The 16548-nt window shown below is 45.3% G+C and overlaps 1 protein-coding gene across 1 annotated transcript in view; it reads right to left on the bottom strand.

Annotated features, from left to right (window-relative positions):
* Positions 1–1078: 1078 nt before the first annotated feature.
* PANX1 (pannexin 1) overlaps positions 1079–16548 on the bottom strand; it is a 49067-nt gene continuing 33597 nt past the window's right edge. The window contains exons 4-6 of the mRNA XM_023757290.1: positions 6188–6411; positions 4475–5133; positions 1079–3312 (exon numbers count right to left, since the gene is read on the bottom strand). Coding sequence (XP_023613058.1) covers positions 3233–3312; positions 4475–5133; positions 6188–6411 — 963 coding nt within the window. The 3' untranslated portion in view covers positions 1079–3232. The remainder of the gene's footprint in view (positions 3313–4474; positions 5134–6187; positions 6412–16548) is intronic.

Genomic DNA, 16548 nt, shown 5'->3' with positions numbered 1-16548 from the left:
GAATGAGGCCCAGTGCCCTGCGGTCCTACCTTGGCTCGTTCTTGGATAGGAGAGGATACCCAGTCAACAGGCTGCTTCCACAAATGAAGCAGGAACACGCCACAGGACCCACCACACACCTGGAAGTTCCCAGCTTCCTCACAGGACCACTACGAAGCAGGACAAAGCGTTTTACAAGTGTTGGTCCACCCTCCTCACATTCCAGTGAGGCTGCACGGGGACAATGATAGATCTGGAATAAGTAACACCTGGTGGCCAGAGAGAGAACAGCGGTCAATGCCAACTGCCTGACCAATCCAGGCTACCCACGCCAACTCTTGTAACTTTCCCATCTGACTTTAGAAAATGAAGCCGGCTACTCAATAGGGACACTTCGCTCAAAAGCGAGCCTTCCGCTGAGGCTCACTGTGGAAACACAAGGGCAGTGGGGGCCTCCACGCTGCTGTGCGGTGGCCTTTGGCCATTAAAGCACAGCTTAACCCTGGGAGCGTGGGCTGTGACCCCGGAAGCTTTGCTTAGTGTTTGTGTAGATCTGAAAAGAAGGTATATAGCTTAAAAAAAATTTCCAAGGGAATTTGTAACCTCCCAGAAGTTTAAGGACCTCAGTATTGGAGGGTCTGTGCGGTCCCTTGGTAAAACTATACATGCAACTGGTCACTGCATTCAGAATGAAGGGCCCAGGCCCAGCTGCAACATGGGAGCTATGAGCCTGGCTCAGAGGCTGCCTGGTGGTTTATACATGGCAGACCTGGGTCAGAGACAAGGTCAAGTGCTACTTGGCGGGGGGGTGGGGGGGGACACACAAGGAGTTCATTTAGGAAGTTTGTCTCCTTTTATAGAGCAATGAATGTCTCCTCACCCTCAGAAATCTGGCTGCTCAAATTACTGCTAAGCCAGTAACTCACAGTGGATGGGATGGGTTAACTTTCCTAGTAACACTTTTTTCCAAGCAAAACTGTATGCCATCCACCTCAGCTTCCTGGCATCATGACTGTTGTTCTCAGGCAACCAGCCCATGGGCTTGTCCTCCCCACCCCATGCCAGGTCAGGGATGAAAGGTGATTGGAGTGATTGGAGAGATGATTGGAGTGATTGGAGCTCTTGACTGTTCAAAATCACCGTCTATGTCACGGTTTAGTCCAGGCTTCAACCTGGGGGACACGTGGCTATAGAGCCTCTGGGGAAAACTGTAACTAGACTCTCAAAACCATCAGCCACAGACACTATGAAAAAGAGAAAAATGACAGGGTGTTTCCCAGGAGCTTAGAGCACCCGCTGTGTGTTTTCTGGAAGGGCCTTTATTGCGGCTCCTCTTCTTCTTGCACCTGCCTCTGTCTTCCCTGCCTTTTACTAGACTCTGCACTCCTCAAAGATGGGGACCTGTCTTTTTCATGCCCACGTAGTCGGTGACTTGACTAGTGTCACAGACCCTCTCAGAGCTCAGAGAGTGGGAACGGGGACATGAACAGAAGCCAATTATAACTCTGATGGAAGGATGACACATGGTGGGACTTATAGAGTTCCTGTCTCCTAAATAATGTATCCACTTTACTGCTTCAAAACACTGTAAATCAGGGACAGTCTACAGAAAAGATGAGGCTTTTTGAAAGAAAAGCATAGCGTAGAAAAGCATATATTTTCAAATTATAAAAAGCAATGAATGTAGAGTATAGTGATTGAACATCTCAGATACAATGACATGAACATGTAGCAAAATTGGTTACTTAGATCACTGCCATTTCCACTATAATTTAATGGTAATAAATATCACATAATAAGAATAATTTAAAGCATTAATTGCATCCTTGATTATTATTAGCTCTTCCTTGCAGAAACCATCACAGAAGCACAAATGAAACCTGCCTTTGTGAATATTCTGAAAGACAAAGAGCAGCTTATGTAACTTTTGTTCTTCACAAAACCGTCATTACACCAGGTCAACACTGTCCCTAAGAGCCACATGTAAACTTTGAGGTTCCTGAGGATTGCTCGCGTTAGCAATGTGTTCGCTTTCTAAGAATGAAGATGGAGAGGTCCACAGATGTCATTTTTCAAAAGTTTGTATAAAATGTAAACATAGTTAGGATGTCTTTACATGGTCAGAATTGGTTAGAGTTTTTATATATTCTTGGCTTGAAAATGTTTACAAAATAATGCTTGGATTTATAATATGTACCCTTTTGTCACATTTATTCTGTAATTCTCCATCAGTGTTAGAATGTTCTTCCCCAATGGCCTCAATTCTGACACCATATGACACTAAATTAAAATAAATGTATAAAAGATGTACTTAAATATAAATAAAATACACTGCTAAGCTGTGCTGGCTCCAGGCACACGGTATGGCAGCTGTCATATGTTCTGATCACAGTAGGCAAAATGTCCCTCACTTTAGGCATTCGGCATTCAGTTAATTTGTTTAAGTAACACCGTTTCAAATGCTTCTGCTAAGAGGGGCTGTGCTGTGAATGCCCCTTGCGACAGTGCCTGAAATAAACCTGGGCTGAAAGTTCAGATTTCCCCACGGGCTCTTTCAGAAGCATTCTTTCCGGGACAGAAGTCACAATTCAATACCCTTTAGACTCTGTCTTACAAACTAACTTGTCAGGCAGAGCAGTGCATGGGCGGGTGCCCTCCATACAGGCTGCAACAAATAGTGGTTAGTGTGGTTAGCCAAGGCTCTCAGGTGGCAGTGCAGAGAGAGCCAGGGTGTGCATTTCTCCCAGTTCAGGACAAGGCCAAGAGCAGGTCCACCTCTGGGTCCAGCCAGTGGACGGTTTCTTGTCCAGCAGTCATTAGGGCATGTAGGAGATTCATACTGAAGTGTATTCTGACATGCTTATTATTTCACAAAACAAAACAACAGTCTCCCGAGGTCCTTGCTTTCCCGTAGCTCTGAGTCTCATTGCACCATCTATACAGAAAGGTGTTGCTTTGAGGCACTAAAAGGGCTACCACTCTTACTCTGATTAGTCTTTCCACTTTTCACCTGATGAGAGCTCACATACTTGCTGTGGCTTACTCATCTCTGCATTGCTTCTCAAAGGAAGTGCACGAACGGCTCTCGCACAGCATGCGGAGGGCCATCATTTTCATTAGGGACTCCGTAAGTCGTGTCTGCCATTACCAAGAGCCATTTACTGCAAACCAGCTGAAACCTCACAGAGGCGCTGCAGCCAAAATGAATCCCACGCCACAGGAGTCACGGCTCTGAAGTTCCTGAAAACGATCATCAGCAAGAAGAATCCAGGAGTCTCTGTTGAGCATTCCTCTCCCCATTATTTGCTTTAGTTTCACTGTGTGCATTCAAATCTGTCAAAATGGAAAGGAAATATCTGTGACAGAAGTCACATAGCACAAATTAACTTCTCTGCCGCTATACATCTATCTCATGTTCTTTGCCTTAGCCAATTTCACTGCATAGTGAAGTTAGGTCGGGGCAACAATTAAACCAATACACTGTCATCCCCCCCTTCCCCCCTTTAAAAAATATTTCTATTGATTTCAGAGAGGAAGGGAGAGAGAGAGAGACAGAGAAGAATCATTGATCAGCTGCCTCCTGCACGCCCCCCATTGGGGATCGAGCCCACAGTCAGGGCATGTGCCCCGACTGTGACTTCCAGGTTCATAGGTTGACACTCAACCACTGAGCCACGCTGGCCAGGCCTCTCATTCCTTTTGAAAGAGACAGAGAATGAGAGACAAAAGGATCAGAGATACAGGGAGAAAAGCCAATAAAACAAGACCAAAAAAATAAGCAAGAATGACAGCAAGGGGGAGCAAGAGGCAAAGTATGAAATGGAGAGGAGGAGGAGAAGGAAGAGAGAACAGTCTAAAACAGTGGTTCTCAACCTTCCTAATGCCACGATCCTTTAATACAGTTCCTCATGTTGTGGTGACCCCCAATTTCATTGTTACAAACTGATCATAATTAAAGCATAGTGATTAATCACAAAAACAATATGTAATTATATATGTGTTTTCCGATGGTCTTAGGCAACCCCTGTGAAAGGGTCGTTCGACCCACAAAGGGGTCACAACCCACAGGTTGAGGACCACTGGTCTAGAAAAAGCACAGCTTTCTTTATTTATATATTTTATTGATTTTTTACAGAGAGGAAGGGAGAGGGATAGAGAGTCAGAAACATCGATGAGAGAGAAACATCTATCAGCTGCCTCCCGCACGCTCCCCACTGGGGATGTGCCCACAGCCAAGGTACATGCCCCTGACTGGAATTGAACCTGGGACCCTTGAGTCCGCAGGCCGATGCTCTATCCACTGAGCCAAACCGGTTAGGGCAGCACAGCTTTCTTTAATTGGAAATTTGGGCAGCCCCAATTCTTTACCTCTCTCTCCTAGTACTGAAGGGTTTCACTTAAGAGCACACTAGGAAAATGATTTAGTGCAGAAGGGTGGGGTGGCAAAGACTGTCAATCATTCACATGAGTTCTCTCAGATGAAAGCTAACCCTACCTTTGAGCTCTACCATCTGGTTCCCCTGCTGCTCTCCCATCATCTCAGACTGCTTGCGAGTTTTGCCGTCAACACTGTCCATCTTGATCATGCCAAGATTAGTCAGGAGAACCATTAGGTCGATGCCCTGACAGTTGCTTTTAATATTCTCCAGTATCTTAAGACACTTGTATGACTTGAGTTCACTTATATTCTCCTCCAAGAAAAGGTAGTAGAGGCTCAAGTCATTGTACCCTTCGGACTTGAAATGCAGAACATCAAAAGTGGGCAGGATTTCATACACTTTGAGAACATCTGTCTTCTGCCGGAAAGGAACGAACAGCGTGTAGAGAACCACGGGAACCAGCAGAACATAAACCACGAGGTTAATGAAACTGAGCAACTGGAAGATGCCAACTGCGATGAGTTTGCACTGAAACCGATCGGGGACGGTGCTGTCATTTCTCAGGATCCCTGATTTGATGCTGCAGACAAACTCATCTGACAGGGAGGAGAGGCTAAAGTAATAGCCCAGGTAGATGCATGCTAACAGTATAATGCTGAGTGTTAGCACCCGGCAGCTGATGTACTTGACAATTAAATTATTAGAGTTTTTCTTTGTCTTCAAGTACTGTTCCACAATTGGGTACTTGAAGTGGCTTTCAGATATCTCCCACAAACTAATAAGAAAATAAAAAGCATTTAAACCCTTACCAAAACCATCAAATAGTAAAGACATTAACACATTCAACAATATCACACTAAACACCTCAACGCCTTCCTTCCCAAACTCCTCTATTTATAACTTCACTCACGTACAAGAGAATCAAATCAGGTTTGAAAAAGCAAAGAATGAAAAGCAATAATAAAACACCGTTCCCCTTAATATTTTAAAAAAGGTCTACTTAGTTAAATGAGTTACATTTGTAAATTCTTTGAACACCTGTTACCTAGTGAATGTACATGTTTGTTAAATACATTTGATAGTTCTTATTCTGCTGCTTTTTTTAAACGATAATTTTCTGCTCAAATGTGCAGAATAAAGTAAAGAAGAATTTTCTGGCCTGGCTAGAACACACGTGCTTCCTGTTGGCAAGGGAGGGAGGCAGACCGCTGAGTGGGTGTGGGTCCAGGCTGTGGGCCAACAGACCTGGCTCAGGCCCCATCTTGCCCACTGATTGCTACAGGACAGTGTTTTTATCTGCAAAGGGGGAAAGGGAGATCAATAAATGCTCTTGATGCTCTGAGGATTAACTGAGATCATGTACTTAGAGAACTCAACATGGTGTCTGGAATAGATTAAGTATTTTTTAAATGAAAGCTATTAATACTATTACTATTGTTAATAACAAGAATCAGAGGAAGAATGTAAAAAAGGCAAGGCACCGCCTACTCATTCCCTTCTCTCACACCTGCTTTCTAAGCTCAGAGGCCTCAGAATCTTCCGTGCTCCCCCATTAAGGTGTAGGTCAAAGCAAGTGAGCCACACCTTGTGCCCTAACCTGTTACCTCTTCCAGTGAAACAGTGATGGTTCACTCAACAAGGAGAGGACTCTTCATGTGAGGACAGATGCTGGGGCATACAGGTGGGGGTGAGATTTAGGGAGAGCGAGTCTTCCTGGCCCTCCCGCTCCCATCTACTGGCAATGGGAATCCGAAGCCCAGACGGGCAGGAAAAGGGCAGACAATGTGTGTACGACAAAACCCGACTTGGTACCTGCAGGGGACTGTTACCTTTGTCCTACGTTCTCATTAGAACCAGGAACTGAGCAGGTACCATCTCTCAGGTCGCGGTCATGCACGCTCTTCGCGGCTTTAATGGCACGGTTGTAAACTTTGTCAAGTTCTTCTATGATGAACTTCAAATCTGAGCAAATATGCGGAGCAGCTGCAAAACGCCAGAACAGGGAGGGCAGGTACAGGAGGATGGCGACCAGCAACAGGATGTAGGGGAAAAACTGAAACACAAGAGCACACCATGGGATCAAAGGTCCTCGGAGGCCACCTCACCGAGCGCGTGGCTTCCTCATTCCGAGACAGATGTGAGCGCCCTTGCCACTTGGGGGAATCTGGCTCATTACTGAATAACTGCTTCTAATGGCTAAATTCACTTGTCCAGATAAGCTTTGATATTGATAATTACCTTTCTCCTTCCTTTCAATAGACTTTAATTGGAAATAATTGGCCACTACAGGGTGATACATGGTGTCTCCTCTCTAATCACAGAAAGAAACTAACTAAATAAATAAAAGTACTCCTATATCCTTTTGAGTAATCCCTCAACAAAATCCCAATCAAAGAAGAGATCAATGTCACAGTGGCCTCTGCTAGGTTCTTTTTTTAAAATTGCTGTAGTTTTAAAAGGTCACAAAGAGTTAGAGCTCTGCTTTTTTCTCTCTCTCCTTCTCTGGAATCTGGGAGAATGACATAGAAATGCCTAACTTCGCTCATAACAAATGAGAAAAATTTTGGCTTCAGTCATTTAGGAGTCATCCCACCAAACCGATGAAACAAGCAGCTAAACACCACAAAACGAGAACAAACCTTCCACACTGGGACAGACCTGAGCTCGGCCCAACACCCGCACTTTCCAGCTGGACAATCTCAAGTCAGAAGAAGCCGACCACAAGGGCAGCAGTGTCAGGAGGAGGAGGGCATGCAGATGGAGATGGTTGTGCCAAACAAACAAGAGGGGGTTCAGAAGTCAGAGACAGCAAAGAGCCCCCTGCAACCGGGTCTGTCGGGTAGTCAGGGAAGGCTTAGCCTCAAGAGAAGATGTAGGACATTCATGAACTACAGTCAGCACCGATCTCAATTTCAGCTCAGCTAGTGGCCTTGGGCAGTGAGGTCATTGAGACCCTGACCCTCAGTTTCCACAGCTATAAAATGGTCATGTAATACAGGTATTAGGAGAATTAAATTAGATAATGTATGAAAAATGCTTAGCATGGCATGTAATAGGCTCCAAAGGGCTCCCTGCTGGGCACGTTATCTTTAGTCCTCACGATGACCCTGCCGAGGCCTTGGTGATGGCTGCGTCTGCGAGGGGGAAGAGGAAGTCCACAGCCGTTTCCTGGCTGCAGAGCACAAGGCTGGGGACAGAGACAGAACATGAAGCCTGGCCTCTGACCCCAAAGGCATGCCTGTCCCACCATAATACACTGCAAGTTAGTTTGCTTCCCTGGAAAACCTCTCCCTACTTTTGGATTGCTCCCTTCCCACAGTTCCTCGGAGTTGGATCAGGAAGAGGCTCGAGCTGACACAAAACCTCCACTCTACACCTCTCTGGGAGCAGCAGCAGCAAGGGTACAGAGAGTTCTCGAATAGCCTCTGTTACCATCTACGTTTCCATGGTACACCTGTCAAGACTAAGAAACCGTCATTGGCACATTACTAGGAACAAAATTACAGATGTTACTTAAATTACTCCAGTGTTCTCATGACTGTCTTCTTTTTGTTCCCAGAGCCAGTATGGGGCATCCATTACACAGAGTTTTCACGTCTCCCTAGTTGTCTTGGTTATGTGACAACTCCTGAATCTTTCCTTGTTTTCCATGGAGAATAATATTTTCAAGTGCATAAAATACTTCAAACAATTTTGCATGTGATTCTTTTTTATTTTATTGATTTCAGAGAGGGAGAGGGAGAGAGAGAGAGAGATAGAAACATCAATGACGAGAGAGAAACCTCGATCAGCTGCCTCCTGCACGCCCCCTACTGGGAATCAAGCCTGCAACCAAGGCATGTGCCCTGACTAGGAATGGAACAGAGACCTCCTGGTTTATGGGTTGACACTCAACCACTGAACCACACTGGCCAGGCTTGCATGTGATTCTTTATGAACACATTTCATAGACTCTAACAGGTGGCCTAACAGCAATAACTCTAAGTCATGAGGGGGAGACAGTATTCCTAGTCATCTGTGGTTTCTGTGGGTGAAAAGTCCTAAGTACCACTCATACCACTATGGATTGTGGCACGCACATACGCACACTTTCGTGTTAGGTTAGTTAGAAGTGCATAAAAAATAACGCTGGTGTGTGTTTCCTACCCCAGTTACAAACTCCCTGATGCCATCGCAGACCCCAGTTTAGGGATCCCTGCCACAGAGGAAAGAGGGAAATCACACGAATGGCTCTGAGCTTCGCTAAGCCCTCTCACCAACACAGCTGCTTCGCCTAGGGATTCTGGCCTGGGACGGGCCTTCTCAAAATTATTAACCCAATTTGCATAGGGCTGCTGCACACTGACACCACAGGCAGTGGTTAGCTGAACTGGGGCTGCATAATTGGGGGTTGGCTGCTTTGAGAAAGAAGCAGTGTTCCTTCCACCCTTGCCCACTCCGAAGGGTGCCCATTAGCATAAACATGTAACTGTGCAACAGAGTTTGTTTCCACAACCAGGCATTCTCCTTGAGAGTCACAGAGGGAACTATTTCTAACTCAGGGTTGTGAAATCTTTTTATAGAACACTTTTCCTGTCAAAGCTATTTGAATAATAGCATTTTACCTCAAACTGTTCTGAGTTAAAAAGTGACTGTTTTACACGCTGTGGTAACTTTTCTAACATGTCCACTTGGTGTAATAATTAGTACCAATGAGCTGTTCAGCCTGGCTTATTATAATTAGGAAAATGAATGTTTAAAGGTATTATGTACTGGGTGTTTGATTTCTCTCCAAAATATCCTTGTACCTTGACCACCCCTTAGAAATGTGGTTGAATGCCACCATTTCATGGTGTTCTCCAGTTAAGCCTTATTTCCCACCATCAAAAATAAAAAGGCAACTTTCAGTGAATCTGTAACAAGGTGGTATTAAACTCAATTCAACTATACTACAAATAGAAAAAAGCATTCAATTATAGCCAAACCTTGGTTCTCGAACATCTCCCATCGTGAACAATTTGGCTCTCACCTCGACAAGCCTTTCATGCTGACACCTGTATGATCAGTCATGACTCTAAGGTGACAAAGGAGCGAATGTGAGTATGAGTCAGTTTACCGCTAAACCTCACGTTGTTAACATCTCAGGAAATTGTTCTGTGAATATTTTTGTGATTTTTTTGCTTTTCTTGCTGCTTATTATTATTAAACTAGAGGCCCGGTGCATGACATTTGTGCACTGGGGGTAGGGGGGTTGTCCCTCAGCCCAGCCTGCACCCTCTCCAATCTGGGACCCCTCTCACAATCCGAACTGCTGGCTCCCAACCGCTCGCCTGCCTGCCAGCCTGATCACCCCCTAACCACTCCCCTGCCAGCCTGATCTACGCCTAACTGCTCTCCTGCCGGCCCGATTGCCCCCAACTGCCGTCCCCTGCCGGCCCGGTCGCCCTGAACTGCCCTCCCCTGCCGGCCATCTTGTGGTGGCCATCTTTTGACCACATGGGGATGGCCATCTTGTGCAAGGGCATGACAGTCAATTTGCATATTACCTCTTTATTATATAGGATTTTCAATTTTTTCTATATATTTCATTTCTTTTTTGTTAAATTTTCATTTACAATTCATGTCCTTTTTGTTTTTAAAGTGTTTATATGTTTATTTTAAAAAATAATTCTTTATTGTTGAAAGTATTACATATGTCTCCTTTTTCCCCCATTAACTGTCTCCAGACTGCCCCAGCCCTGCCCCAGGACCACATTGCCCCATTATCTGTGTCCATGGGCCATGCATAAATGCATACACAGTCATTGGTTGATTACCTCCCACCCACTCACCTTCCCCCACCTTCCATCCAAAGATTCCACATTCTGTTCCATGCTTCAAGTCTCTGGATCCACTCCATTTATCAGTTTATTTTGTTACTTAGATTCCACATATGAGTGCGATCATGTGATACTTGTCTTTCTCTGACTTATTTCACTTAGCATGATACTCTCCAAGTCCCTCCATGCTGTCTCAAAGGGTAAGAGATTCTTCTTTTAACTGCTGCATAGTATTCCATGGTTTAAATCAGTGGTTCCCAAACTTATTTGGCCTACCACCCCCTTTCCAGAAAAAATATTACTCAGCGCCCCCTGGAAATTAATTTTTTTAAAATTTTAATAGCAATTAAACAGAAAGATATATGTATTAATGTTTCTACCTTTTTCGTAAAATATAGTAAAGAAAGGTGTAAATTAGAAACATTGAAGTTTGAAATTATGAAACTATTTATTGAACTCAGAATAGAAAGGTAATACAAAAAAAGTTAAAACAAATGCACCTGTGGCCATCACCGCCCCCCTGGATCGCTGCAGCGCCCACCAGGGGGCGGTAGCGCCCACTTTGGGAATCACTGGTTTAAATGTACCACACCTTTTTGATCCACTCATCTACTGATGGGAACTTAGGCTATTTCCAGATCTTAGCTATTGTAAATTATGCTGCTATGAACATAGGGGTGCATACATTCTTTCTGATTTGTATTTTGGGTTTCTTAGCATATATTCTTAGAAGTGGGATCATTGGGTCAAATGGCAGTTCCATATTTAATTTTTTGAGGAAACTCCATTCTGTTTTCCATAATGGCTGCACCAGTCTGCATTCCCACCAGCAGTGTACTACAGTTCCCTTTTTTCCATATCCTTGCCAGCACTTGTCATTTGTTGATTTGTTGATGGTAGCCATTCTGACAGGTGTGAGGTGATACCTCATTGTCGTTTTAATTTGCATCTCTCTGATTTTAATGACTTTGAGCATTTTTTCATATGTCTCTTGGTCATCTGTTAAAGTATTTATAAAAGTATATTAGACATGTACTGTATATAAGAAAGTTAAAACAGGGAATCATTTGGGGGTCTAGAACAGATTTATTAAATTTACATTATTTTTAACAGGAGAAAATGACTCAGTTTTTGAACAGCCCTCTGTAACGAATTAAGTTCGAGAACCAAGGTTCCACTACTAGTATATAGTCTTTACAATCCTTTCATCCAAATAAGGAGCATGGGAAACCTGAGTTTTATGACTGCATCTGCTGGACAGGAACAGCTCTGTCCACAGCTCCATCTCCGCCCAATTAGGTCTGAGATGCTCAGCACCTCTCACAGCTGTGACTGTAGCAATTCTGTACGATGTCTGAGGGGCACTGAGTTCTTCCAATGATGATGAAACTTCTGAAAGCAGCGCGGGGACAAGCAGTTTACCTGCCTTAAAAACTGTGTTTTGCCCAGCCAGCGTGGCTCAGTGGTTGAGTGTCGACCTATGAACCAGGAGGTCAGGGTCCAATTCTTAGTCAGGGGTTGCAGGCTCGATCCCCAGTGTGGGGCATGTAGAAGGCAGCTGATCAATGATTCTTTCTCATCACTGATGTTTCCATCTCTCTCCATCTCCCTTCCTCTCTAAAAGCAATAAAAACATTAAAAAATTGTGCTTTTTCCTATAAGGGGCTATCATGAGACCAACAGAACCTCCAGACAGAAGGAGGCATGGAGGGGATCCAGTATAACCTCCCTCCAGGTTCAAATCCCCTTCTCCTCATAAGGCGAAGAACTGTCCAGTTAGGACTGAACTACTCCTCCCTGAAATGTATGTGATCATGTCTATGAGATTAAATGCAGATGGGAAATTCATTCAAAAACATCTCCTGGGCACCTGCCAGGTTCTAGGGAGTGGACTGAAAGTGTACAACAAGCATGTCAAACTCATGGCCGGCATGCCTTGTCTACTGGTATTTAACCAATCCTATATAATAAAGAGGTAATATGCAAATTGACTGTATGCCATCGCACAAGATGGCCGGCAGGGGAGGGAAGTTATGGGTGATCAGGCCAGCAAGGGAGGGCAGTTGGGGCTGATTGGACTGGCAGGGGAGCAGTGAGGTGTCAATTAGGCTGGCAGGGAAGTGGTTAGGGGGTGATCAGGCTGGCAGGCAGGTGAACAGTTGGGAGCCAGCAGTCCTGGATTGTGAGAGGAATGTCCACAGGGATCGGGCCTAAACCGGCAGTCGGACATCCCCTGAGGGGTCCCACATTGGAGAGGGTGCAGGCTGGGCTGAGGGATCCCCCCACAAGTGCATGATTTTCCTGCACCAGGCCTCTAATCAAAACATAAAAGTGATGGCCACAAGGAAGGCTCTGTAGAGGAGGTAACATCTGAGCTATGCTTTAAAGCAGTGGTCGCCAACCTTTCGGACCTCATGGACCACCAGTGGTCTGTGGACCACCGGTTGGCAACCACTGCGTTAAAGTACAGTGAGGCCAAGACAAACAAAACAACCCCCTCCACACACACACACAAAAGATAAAGCCTTACTATATTATATTAAGACTCAGCTCAAATTTTACCTTGTCTGTGGCCCTTCAGACATCCTCTTTCCTCTGTTGGAATCCTTTCTCCTTGCCTGCTTGGTGAATTCTCTCCCATCCCAGGCACCAAATGTAATGAGTGAGCCCACAGTGAGGAGCTGTCAGAGCTGAAGCTGGACGTGTATCAGTGGTCGGCAAACTCATTAGCCAACAGAGCCAAATATCAACAGTACAACGATTGAAATTTCTTTTGAGAGCCAAAATTTTTAAATTTAAACTATATAGGTAGGTACATTGTTATTAACTTAATTAGGGTACTCCTAAGGCTTAGGAAGAGCCATACTCAGGGGGCCAAAAAGCCGCATGTGGCTTGCGAGCCGCAGTTTGCCGACCACGGTACTAGGTTGAATGGCATTCTCCAAAACTCACGTCCACCTGGAACCTCAGAATGTGACACTGTTTGGAAACACAGTCTTTGCAGATGTAATTAGTTAAGCTGGGGGCATAATTAATTGGGGTGGGCCCTAACCTGGTGACTGGTGGCCTTCTAAGAAGGCCATATGAAGACAGACATACCAGGAGAAGCTATGTGAGGACGGAGGCAGAGATTGGAGTAATGGTGCAACTCTGAGCCACGGCGGATTGCTGGCAACCACTAGAAACTAGAAGAGAGGCACAGATTTTTCCCTCTGAGCCCTCAGGAAGGAACCAACCCTGCTGACACCGACAGCGGCAGAAGTAGAATGTTAGGGAACCAGCTAGAACTGTAAGAAATATTAATCACGCCCTGTTAACCGTGATTGTTTTATTCTGATTAAAGAAGGTGCATTCTAACCTGGCTGCAGCCGCATTCCGGACTTGGGAGCTCACCTGGAAATGCAGCCCTTCCTCCCTTTTTGGTGCTGCCTATTATCATGGAAAGATGAACAACTTTGCAGCAGAAACCAGAATCGCCAGCCTTTTGAAGGCCCCAGGCTTTGCAGATCACTAAGCCCTGTGAAGACCCCAGCCCTTTACATATCTGTAAACTGCCCATTTGCACACTTCCTTTTGTACTACTACCAATATAAGCAGCCGGCTTATGGTGGGGTGCAGAGCAGATTTTTTGTGGAGGACCTGCTGCTCTCCCGTGTTGCTGGCAGTATTGGAATAAACGCTCATGTAGGATTCAACCCTGTCTCTGCTTAATTGGCTCACGTAGTGACAGGCAGCACAGACCCACTGTTTGTCTTGTAATTGCACCTTGATTTCTAACTTCTGCCCTCCAGAGCTATGAGAGAGGAAATTTCCGAAGCTACCAAGTTTGTGGGAATCTTTTATGGCAGTCTTTGGGAACTCACAAAAGGGTAAGCAGGGACTGAATTATGAAGCCCTCGGCTTCCTACCATACACACAATGGGAAGTCACTGGTGGGTGGCGTGATAAAAATTGATTGTAGAAAGACTATTCCAGCAGTGGAGAAGGGAGAGCACTGGAGAAGAGCGAGACACGGCAGGAGGTTCCTGCAGCGGAGGCGGAGAGTGATAAGCGCTGAGAGTGATAAGCACTGAACTGAGGCTGAGGCGGCAGCAGTGGGGAGAAGGGAAGGTGGGCCTGAGAGCTACAGACAGGGGGAAACAGTGCCCACTTGGTGGTGAGGGATGAAAAGGGGAAGAAGTGAGGCTAATTCTGGGTTTCTAGCTTATCCAAGGGCATGGTGGTGGTACCATTAGTTAAAATGGAGAAACAAGAAGGAACAGATTCACAGTAGAAAAGGGTGAGATGGGAGGCAGCCCCTACGATGAGAAGTTTTGAACGTGAGATACGTGTAGTCAGGAACATCCTGGTTGACACAGGTCGTAGATAACTGAAAATAAAGGGAGAGGGTCTGGCTGGCCTTCTGACTCGGGACTTTGTAGCATGTAGATGGTTGAAGCCAAGAGCCTGGCTGAGATCATCCAAGGAGAATGTGTAGGAGGAGGGGATAAGAGGACTAGGGAGAGATGCGAGGGCCTGCCATTTAAGGGTCGAGAAACAAGAGAACTGAAGAGATATGAAGTAATTGTCAGAAAGCAGGAAGCAGATAAACCAAGAACAAATTGTACTGAGGAGGTGAAATAAATAGACGTGCAAAAGATGTTTGTTCTTGGTTCTATGATGTTCAGACAGTACCCCACTTAAAAAAAAATCACAAATATGGATGTCAAGAGTGAGGGGCTACCCGAAAAGGCTAATGCATTCCATGGGCAGCTGACAGAGGACAGAGAAAAAGGTGGTAGGTCATTCCATTCTGCAATCAAGGGAAGACACCCAAGGCTCTGAGCTGGGTGATATTCTGGGAGGAGAAACATGGAAGAGAGATGGTAAGCACAGCATTTGTGTGTGGAAGAAGGAAAAGACTCCTGTCAATAGGATTAGAACCCAGTTAATGGAAGCAGGGAAAAACCTTCCTTAAGCTCTGTGTGAAAACAGAATGACCCTGGCTGGGTGGCTCAGCTGGTTGGAGTATTGTCCCGTACACCAAAAGGTTGCAAGTTTGATTCCCGGTCAGAGCACATACCTAGGGTTGTGGGATCGGGCTTTGTTTGAGGTGCCTACGGGAGGCAACAGATCAATGTTTCTCACATGGGTGTTTCTGTCTCTTTCTCTCTTCCTTCCTCTCTCTCAAAGTTAATGAAAACATATCCTCACGTGTGGATTAAAAAAAAGAAAATGAAATGAATTGTCCTGTGAGGCAGGGAGTTCCCTTTCCACGGATCCCCTGGAAGGGCTTTAAGCTCTAGATCAGGGGTGGACAAACTCTTTCCTGCAAAGGGTCAGACAGTAAATGTTTGTGAGCCATACGGCCTCTGTGGCAACGATTCGACTCTGTCGCAGTGTGAAAGCTGACACAGGCAATGAGCAAAGGCATGAGCACGACTGTGTCCCCATAAAACTATGTGCAGAAACAGGGGATGGGCTGCATGTGGCTGGAGCATGGACGTGATCATTTGCCAAGTCCTGCTCTGTCTGCATCCTTGCTTCTCGAGAGTGATCACCAGACCAGCAATTTCAGTATTGCCTGGGAACCCGTCAGAAATGCAGAATGCAGGCCCCATCAGACCTACGGAATCTGAGTCTATATTTCAGCAAAGACCTCCATTTATAGGCCTATGCACAGAGAGGTGATTCACATGCACACAGAGTTTGGGAAACATGGGTGTAGATGAGTGGTATTTACATTGGAATCCAAGCTGGGCCAGCAGCATCAGAAATCTCCCCAAAATAGATAAAAACCATACTTTTGGCTTTGAGCGCCCCCCTCTTCCTCCCCCTCTTCCCCCCCCCCACCAGGTTCCAATCCAGTGTTCTGGATGGGACTCAGGAGCCTATATTTTCACACAGATAAGGCTAAGGTTTGAAACCTCTGGTCTGGCAGCCTCAGAGGACCCCTCTAACTAAGTTTCTGTAAAGCCACTTAAGAGAACTAAACAAAATATTGACAAATCTGTTAATTTTACTTTCTTGTTCTTGTTGTTTTTCCCTTCTGCTTTTCAGTTTAAAAAACAACAACCCTGCTTTCCTGTTTCAGAAAGAAATCTTGCCTAACAGTTGCCTACGTTATGAACTTGACAAAGAATGGAACACCCCAAAAAAGCCAGTTATCAAGAAGTCCTAAGGCGCCACCTGCTGGTGTCCTTGAGTGCACCCACATTTGCACAAAAGACTTCCCTCAGGGGGTACCGGAGGCCACCAGCAATAGATGGGAGAGAAAGGGAGAAGGGAAAGGAAAGGAGACATGGAAGTAGGTGGGGGAGAAATTACAGTATTAATTATACCACTGCCATAAACTCTATGCTGATGATAAGCACATTGAAATATTACATGGAGTAACTTCTTTGGGGGGAGTT

The sequence above is a fragment of the Myotis lucifugus genome, unplaced genomic scaffold (assembly GCF_000147115.1).
Source record: "Myotis lucifugus unplaced genomic scaffold, Myoluc2.0 scaffold_104, whole genome shotgun sequence".
Lineage (NCBI taxonomy): Eukaryota > Metazoa > Chordata > Mammalia > Chiroptera > Vespertilionidae > Myotis > Myotis lucifugus.
This window is presented reverse-complemented; position numbering and strand designations above follow the sequence as displayed.